Raw genomic sequence first — 8,423 nt, forward strand, 5'->3', positions numbered from 1 at the left:
GGGGGGGTATAGAGTATGAGCTTCAAGGGGAAGGCATGGCATGCTAAGTTATATCCTTACTTTGTAATATAGATCGTGCTTGTTCTGATGCAAAATACAAGTAACAATCTTTTAAGATTGGGGAGGCAGGAGTGGGACTGAGTTTGCCCTCGGGGAGGTGGGGGTGGAGGGGTGTCCTGTTTGTTTTAGATCATCTCTGTTTGTGCCACTCAGGCTGAGAGTAATCACTAACAGACTGAGTAATATCAGACTGTAAATAAAATTTCAAATGCGAAGAACCAGAGAAAATGTTAAAAGAGAGATGACAGGAACGGAGCAGATGAGCCAAACTCATTTGCAAAATAGAGATCTGCACTGTGGAAGATTGGAGAGGAAGACCAGAAAGATTCCCCAATTCAAACCAACTGTTGGACCAAGTGAGCTATGGGATTTCCAGGAAGAGGAGGGAGAGCAAGATTCACGAGTGAAAATGAGAGAAAAAGAACAGCAATGTGATCCAGCGGAATCTGTGATTATACTGTTGAAAATAATTCGGGTGATGCTGAAACTATGGTAAAGAGAGTAAGCAGAAAGTGTCTGAACATGTACAAAGGTGCAGTGTTGTGGCTTTGCTTGCATAAAACATGTGCCAGTGTATCTGTTGGCAGCAGTTTGAGGTGGTGAAGGGGAATTTTTCTCGGACTTTCCTTCACGTTGGCTACCATAAGATTGCAGAGATTCCTGCAGGAGCATGCAACATCAGCATCCAGGAGACCAAAAAGAGCCAAAATTATCTGGGTACACAGACACACACACACACACACACACACACATAACCATATCTAATAGCACAAGTATTTCCAGAATGACAAGCACCAATGCAGTAAACAATCGTGGGGATTTTCCAGCTCTGCTCAGCCAACGTGGTGTCTCCATCATCAACGGAAACTGGCTAATCAATAGACCCGGGATCTACGTTGCTCTGGGAACATATCTGACATATCGACGACCCAATGAGATCCGGTCTCGTAATGGAGAGTCCATCACTGCACCGGGGCCGCTGACTGAGGACCTGCACGTCTATGTGAGATGGAAAATGAAAAACACTGATCTGACAAAGTTGCCCATAAAAATTAAAAACAATTTGAGCTTCAAACAATTTGAGGTTATAAAAGTGCCAATTTAGTTTCTTTATATGTCTGACAAATTATCAGAATTAAAAGTAGCAAATAAATATACCTTCCAAGGAGTCCTATTAAGATTTGCAAATACAAATAGTATAAAAAATACTACTTATTGGATGCCATTCATCTTTTTTTCTTTCTTTTTCACAGCTGATTTACCAACAACCATTTCCTACTGTGCAATATGAATACAGCATGCCTTTAAACCGATACCTAGCTCCTGAGCCCGGTACACCTTCTGCTGTTCTTCCCCTGGGTGAGTAAACTCACTAACATGCATAAGCACACAAGCTGTATTTGAGTTACTCAGTATGGCCACAGTGTCAGTATCTCATTATCAGGACTATGGTTTACCCTCAGACAGCATGTGCCCTTTTTTGGCTTCTCTTTGTGTTTGGATAAGATCGCACTGCAGGGTGACACCGTTTCGTATCGTTTTCAGCAAAACTGTTCATTTGATCATTTGATTAGGGTTTAATTGACATTGTTGATACAGGTCAAACCTTCTCCTGGCAAAGAGCCCTTTGCCACACACTGAGACAAGATAAGCTGTCACTTATGCCAGATTTGGCCTCAGGCCTCACCTGGCCATGAAACCACTTCTCAGTCAAATGTGTAATATCTTTTGGATCCCCTGAAAATGTGACAGGGTATCAAAATGTCTGTAATTCCTGAACAGTTGATGCAATATTTTCTTAAACCCCGTGAACCAAAGCTGAAAGCCTACACTATTCACATCTTGTTTGATTTAAAACCCACTGTGGTGATGTACAGGGGCAAAATTATGAGCATTGTTTCATTTTATAAATATTTACTGTATGCAGTAAAGCCCCCTTGCACTTGTTGGTTTGACAGCTGTAACCAGATTAAACTAAGAATAAGGTCATTTTGTGTATATTTTTCAAAATTCGGTTTTAGTTAGTTTTGCAACTACAGTCTTTTTACATCTTTTTCTGGCGTCCAGTTTTTGTTTTTATTTCAGTGAACTAAAGTGTTTCGTTCACACCTAGCTTTAGTTTTAGTCTAGTGTTTGTCCACTGTAATAGCCTACATACAAATTCACACAGTCCTTAAAACAGATCTTAGTAGCCATAATTAATAAAACCACCGGTGTGGCAGCCTTATGGTTGTACTTGTTACATTTTAAGTTATATTATATTTTAAGTTAGCCCACTTCTTCTCTGGCACATGGAACCTCTAAACTCTAACTTTCTTGTAGCTGAGACAGTAGATTTCTCCTATCCAGATGATGATGGCAAGACCAAACAAAGCATCATCAAGGAGGCATGGCATCCCAACCAGGTTACCTCTTACCCTACTGTGAACTCTGAGTCTCATGTCACCTACACCTGGATGAAAAACGGGCACACAGAGTGCAGCACAACCTGTGGCACTGGTAAGAAGTTAGTTCATAGTTCTCAAATCTTAATCTGATAGTGCTAACAGTATCTACACCTGGGGCCATCGGGAATGGCAAGTTGTAAAGACAAGAAAAGCATATAATAATAGCTTACACAATCAAAGATGGCCACAGTGGGCAGCTCTGCATGTCTGATTTGGCAGATATTATCTCAGGGATTTGTATGTTCTCCCGGGATGAAACCAGAGGTCTCTCACTTGTTTGGTAAATATGTAAACTACTACACCATAGAGCCACTAAAATAAAGAAATCAAGTCGCTAGCTGAAACAGTCTCTAGGACAATGGGCTTCTACATTACTGTGCATAAGCACACATATATTTCACTCTCCTATTAAATTTTTCCCCCTGGGTGTTTGTCTGTGTTTTTGCCAGGCAAGCGTCAGGTGGTCCTGGAGTGTGTTGAGAAGGATTCCCAGACGGCTGTTCCCGCTGACTTTTGTCACCCTGCCATTGAAACAACAAAGTGGGAAGAAGACTGCAACATACAGCCCTGTCCTGCATAGTGAGCAACACCCACAGACACCTGATGTCCTATTCTGTTAGATGTGGCTAATGCACAGACTGAGCTGCATATAAACTACACATGACGCACACAGTATTACTTCCACATGGTGCTGTGACTCTCGGGGTGAACCCTGATCACTTGCACACGTCCTAGCCGTAAGTCGGCCAGTAAGTCGCACTAAATCTCTTTGGTGTGGCTTCATTTTTCATGTCGTGCGGTAAATACCACTCTGCTTTACTGCTGCCAAGATGTTAGGACATTAACTTTATGTTTGGTTGTGGGTCTGTCAGATATTTTGCCCACAGTCTCAGTGATCCATGATTGCTGTCATCATGAAATATATGTTTATGTTTTTACTTGGAATGTGGCAGAAACAGAGGGCTATAAAACCAAGACATGAGTAGTAAGAAAAGTAAAGACTTCTGAATTTGTGCAGCACTTTTTGGGCTCCAGCGATAGCCTTTTGTATGATCTGTTTTTCTCTAAAAACAAACACTAACGAGTAACCTTTAAGATGGTGGGGAAGTGGTCACACAAAATTTTAATTTATACAGCGCTGAATCACAATAACAGTCCCCTCAAGGCACTTTATATATTGTAAGGTAAAAAATTTATAGTGACATGAGAGAAAACCCCAGCAATCAACTTCCTATGAGCAAGCACTTGGCAACAGTGGTAAGGAAAAACTCCCTGTTAACAGGAAGAAACCTCCAGCAGAACCAGGCTCATGGAGTGGCTGGTTGGGGGTAAAGGGGAGGAAGATACACTGTGGAAAAGAGGAACTTAGTAGTTGTGGTCACCAAGAAGACAGAGCTAGGACAAAGACAATTTGGTGAAGGTCTTTAGTAAACTTATGCATCAACATTAAAGCACATCACGTCTCTATTCTCTTGGCTAACAGCTGGGACGTAGGTGAGTGGTCAGAGTGCAGTAGAAGGTGTGGACCTGGGACCCAGCATCGCCAGGTCATCTGCCGCCAAGTCACCGACGTTCACGCCAGTGGGACAGAAACTTCAGTTACTGTGAAGTCAGAGATGTGCGGTTCATCTGACATGCCAGTGACCCAGTCTACGTGCCAGCTGAAAATCTGCAGTCAGTGGGATATACGATCAGAGTGGAGCCCTGTGAGAAAACACACATTTCATGAATACTTATGAACAGCTGTAGTATGAGGAGTGTAATTTTATCAGTCGTGGGGGAAGTCTTAAGGTATTTAAGTAATCCAGACAAGTCTCCACTGCTGCTACGTCCTCAGCTCTCTAGAGGAAAAGCGGAGCAATGACAATCATCTAGTATGTGTGGAGAAGGCTGAGGCACAGTTAAAATGTTTTACAACACAAAACACCATAAAAAAATGGAAAGAAACAGAAAAAAATGACAGAACCAACCAAATGTGGTACATGTGATGGTCGTTTTACTCTAGACTATAGCTAGCCCAGTCTCTAGAGTAGGAAAACCATCCAAAATGGTAATATAACAACTTACAGACCCCCCCAAAAAAAGAACAGGACTTCTTAAGGTACGTTTAATTTTAACACACATACCAGCCAACATATAACATGTTATTTTTGCAACAAACCTAGAAAACTAGCCAGACAGCTAAAGTCACAGCTGCCTCTTTTAAGCCAGCTGTTGCAATTAGCTGGAGCCTGACTAGAGCACAGGACTGAAGCTTTGAATCAATCAGCAGTGGTGGTGGGCAGGCTGAAGACCAGGTGCAGAGACCAATCAGGAGAAGTAGAGCATGTGAAACAATTAAATCATACAAGCTGTAAAGAGTGGAAGACCCAAAGGAGTAAAAATAAAAGCACTACCACTAACCAGCAAAGTATAACTAGCTGACAACATTGTGTGTAATGTGTATCTTGTGCCATTCATTTCAGCAATACAGCCATGAATGGGCATTTAGGAAGACAAACATGCATAACTCACAATCTATAGCTGCAGCAAAGGAATTTACATGTCACTGAATAAAAGGAACTCAGTAATTTTCATGAGAAACAAATCTAGATCTCTCATCTTCTCCTCCAGTGTTCAGTACCATGTGGAGTTGGCCAGCGCACCAGGGAGGTGGTGTGTGTGAGCAACCAGGGCGATGTGGATGATGATCAGGAGTGTAACATGAACCTGAAGCCAGACACTATAGAGAACTGTGACATGGGACTTTGTGCACGCAGCTGGTTCACCTCTATCTGGAGCCAGCGGGTAATATTGAAACTGTTTGTGTTAGATATTGTGTTTGAGGAGACTGTGACAGGACGTGCAAATAAAATAATGTTACATTTCAAAATGGGACCAAATAAAATGAAATGTGTGTGTGATGCTCCTTAGTGCTCTGCAGAGTGTGGTAGAGGCAGTCGAACCAGGTCTGTAGTATGCCTGATGGATCATGTGACAAATCTGCCTTTGGATAACTGTGAAGGGGAACGCCCGCCAGAAGTGACATCATGTGATTCAGGGCCATGCCAAAATCGTCTGGAGTGGTACACAGGACCTTGGAGTCAGGTAATTCACATGCACACACACACACACACACACACACACACACACACACACACACACACACACACACACACACACACACACACACACACATCATTGCAAACTGTGCAAACAACATCCATTTGAAGACTCACTTATGTGTGTGGGTAATTTAAGTGTTCTGCAGAGTGTGGGAATGGCACACAGACCCGAAGTGTGGCTTGCATTTTAAACAGCGATGGTCAAATGGAAGTTGTGGACCAGTTAAAATGTTCCAGTCTTTCGAAGCCAATCACATCTCAGCCCTGCAGACTGAAGCCATGTGGTGTCCAGTGGTATGTTACGGAGTGGAGTGCGGTAAGTGTACCCAACGTCTAAATCAGTTCTGGCAGCTCCAGATTCAGCATCTTTTATCCAATATATCCACTATTCCTCCTCTGCACACATCCAAACCATCTCAGCCTTGTCTCTCTGACTTTGTCTCCAAACTGGTCAACATGACCTGCCCCTGTTATATAATACTTTCTAATTCTGTCAATTCTGGTCACTCCCAATTAAAATCTCACCATCCTCAGTTATATCACCTAAACCTCGGCCTTCTGTCTTTTTGTCATTGCAGCTATCCTTGTGGCTATCCTTTTGTCACAAATCATCCCTAACATTCATCTTTACCCACTCCACCCTGCCTGCCCTCTTTTCTTCACCTCTCTTATACTCTTTCCTTTGCATGGGATGTTTAATCTCATTTACGTTGACTAACTCTACTCCTTGCAGCTTCACTGTATCCCCTTTAATGTCTTTAAGTCATAGACCACTCTACATTTTTACTGAGACTTTTCCTCATTAAAGATCTGCAGTTATCCCAAGGACAAGATTTCTTTTTTTTAGTGCAACAGGAGACCATTAAAATGCATTTTTCAGTATCTAAAAACATGTTTTTTTAAAAAACAAAACTGAACCAATTTGTGACAAACTGGTTAGTTTGTGTGTAATCTGTCTTCGTCCTACGACCTCAGTGTTCACGGACCTGTAATGCTGGCTTCCGCGTGCGCGAGGTCCGTTGTCTTGCTGACAACATCGTCCCAAGCGATCGCTGTGATCCCAGCTTTATCCTGGAGAGTCGAGAAGAATGCAACAAACAGCCTTGTGTAGCTGAAATAGGTAAGCATGCCAAGCAGTGTTGTACGACAGCAGTTCAGCTGCATACTGCACGGTCAGTGTTAGACCCCTTACATCACAGAGAGCTCAGACGATGAAGATGCTGATCCAGATCCAACTGCCTCAAACAAAAAGAACTCAGAGCTTAATGTGGTCCATATACAGTACATTTGATTCTTTTGTCTTGGCGTCTTGTAGGATGATTAAATTAGTCCCACCTCTTCTATCAAGGTTAGCCAGTTTAGTAGTTGCTCCAAGCAGATGACTGCACTAAACAACAGACAGAAAATACAATTATTTAAAATATCTTTACCCTTTCCCCCCCTCTTTTCCTTCACAGATCCATTATGCAGTGATAAGTATCATAACTGCATGGTGGTGGTTCAAGCCAGACTGTGTGTTTACTCATATTACAGAAGTGTCTGCTGTGCGTCCTGCTCTCGTGCCCAGGAAACACACCCCAACTCTTTTCAAAACAATCACATACGCAGGTGATGCTGCAGTGAAACTCAAGGAACAAACAGCTCTGTGATGACATCAACTTACTGTTGAAGACAATGAAGCTTTAAAATTGGGATGCCTGAAACTTTTTTGTCCTCACAACAACACACAGACAAACACGCATGCTCTTTCATAGGACGTTCACAATTTTCAAATCTGCAGTCCAAGTGTAACATTAAAGTGGACACATTCAATGTTTACTTGTATATTTATTCTTAATAAAGTTTCTGTAACTTCTGGTATTCTACTGCTTTGTTTCACTTTTTATTAAAGAAATATTACAAAATTAAAGAATATATTAAATAATATATAAAAGTTTAAAGAAACATTATTAAAAAAACTGATCAAATATACCTGCTTTCTATCAAATGTATTCACTTTGTAATAGCTGTTCCCGGTTTAGGTCTGTGACTGGTTGATATCATTAGAGTTAAGTTGTCTCGATAAATAAGGAGCCAGCTGTGACATGATCAGGTGTGAAATGAAGCGCCAGCATGAAAGGACCGCGCAGGCCATCGTTACCTTTTTTTTTTTTTCACTGATCTAATGCTGCTGCACGGCAAAATGTTTGTGCCCAATTCTGGAACCACTGACGAGTTTAGCCATTGAAGGGTCTATAGCAAGAAATTAACCTACAACTGGCAGATTTTGCTCAACATGATTTTCTTTTAACTAAAATGTCCTTAACGTCTGTTAGTAATACTACATAATAATGGCTACATTGAAACATGCTAAATTAGTGGTGGTAACTTTTCATTTTCATAAAGATGGGGTTCTTAATGGTGACGCTCTCTGTGCAAAAGGTTTTGGTAGTTGTACTTTATTTTTGCAGCATGTTGTAGTTCTTATAGAGTTTTTTCCCCCTTGTGTTTTCGCCACATGCTTAGGTATCTAATTGACTATCTTAGTTGTCACATCGTCACCCATTCTTTATTTATGTCATACTGTTTTGAACTGGCAGTGTGAAGGGATCTAAACAGAATCCATCCATCCATCCATCCATTCGCTTCCGCTTATCCTTTTCAGGGTCGCGGGGGGTGCTGGAGCCTATCCCAGCTGTCATAGGGCGTAAACAGAATCCTTAAAACCTAATGGTGATTCCAAAGCCTAACAGTGTGAAAATATTTAAACTGTAACACAGGATCTCAGATAACTTCGCAAGACCTCAGTTTAACTGGAAACTGTTATTTTAGA

General features: G+C 41.6%; 1 protein-coding gene across 2 annotated transcripts in view; it reads left to right on the forward strand.

Annotated features, from left to right (window-relative positions):
• adamtsl7 (ADAMTS-like 7) overlaps positions 1-7,491 on the forward strand; it is a 7,857-nt gene extending 366 nt beyond the window's left edge. Inside the window, exons 2-12 of one of the 2 annotated variants that reach the window (XM_005928317.3) lie at positions 648-777; positions 888-1,063; positions 1,314-1,419; positions 2,383-2,559; positions 2,957-3,086; positions 3,991-4,213; positions 5,121-5,294; positions 5,421-5,594; positions 5,748-5,927; positions 6,587-6,731; positions 7,069-7,491. In XM_005928317.3, the coding sequence (XP_005928379.1) occupies positions 648-777; positions 888-1,063; positions 1,314-1,419; positions 2,383-2,559; positions 2,957-3,086; positions 3,991-4,213; positions 5,121-5,294; positions 5,421-5,594; positions 5,748-5,927; positions 6,587-6,731; positions 7,069-7,223 (1,770 nt within the window). In that variant the 3' untranslated portion in view covers positions 7,224-7,491. The remainder of the gene's footprint in view (positions 1-647; positions 778-887; positions 1,064-1,313; positions 1,420-2,382; positions 2,560-2,956; positions 3,087-3,990; positions 4,214-5,120; positions 5,295-5,420; positions 5,595-5,747; positions 5,928-6,586; positions 6,732-7,068) is intronic. The other variant, XM_005928318.3, reaches the window with a different exon arrangement.
• The last annotated feature ends 932 nt before the right edge of the window (positions 7,492-8,423 follow it).

Source organism: Haplochromis burtoni, unplaced genomic scaffold (assembly GCF_018398535.1).
Source record: "Haplochromis burtoni strain Fernald_Lab_line unplaced genomic scaffold, NCSU_Asbu1 Contig_110, whole genome shotgun sequence".
Classification (NCBI taxonomy): domain Eukaryota; kingdom Metazoa; phylum Chordata; class Actinopteri; order Cichliformes; family Cichlidae; genus Haplochromis; species Haplochromis burtoni.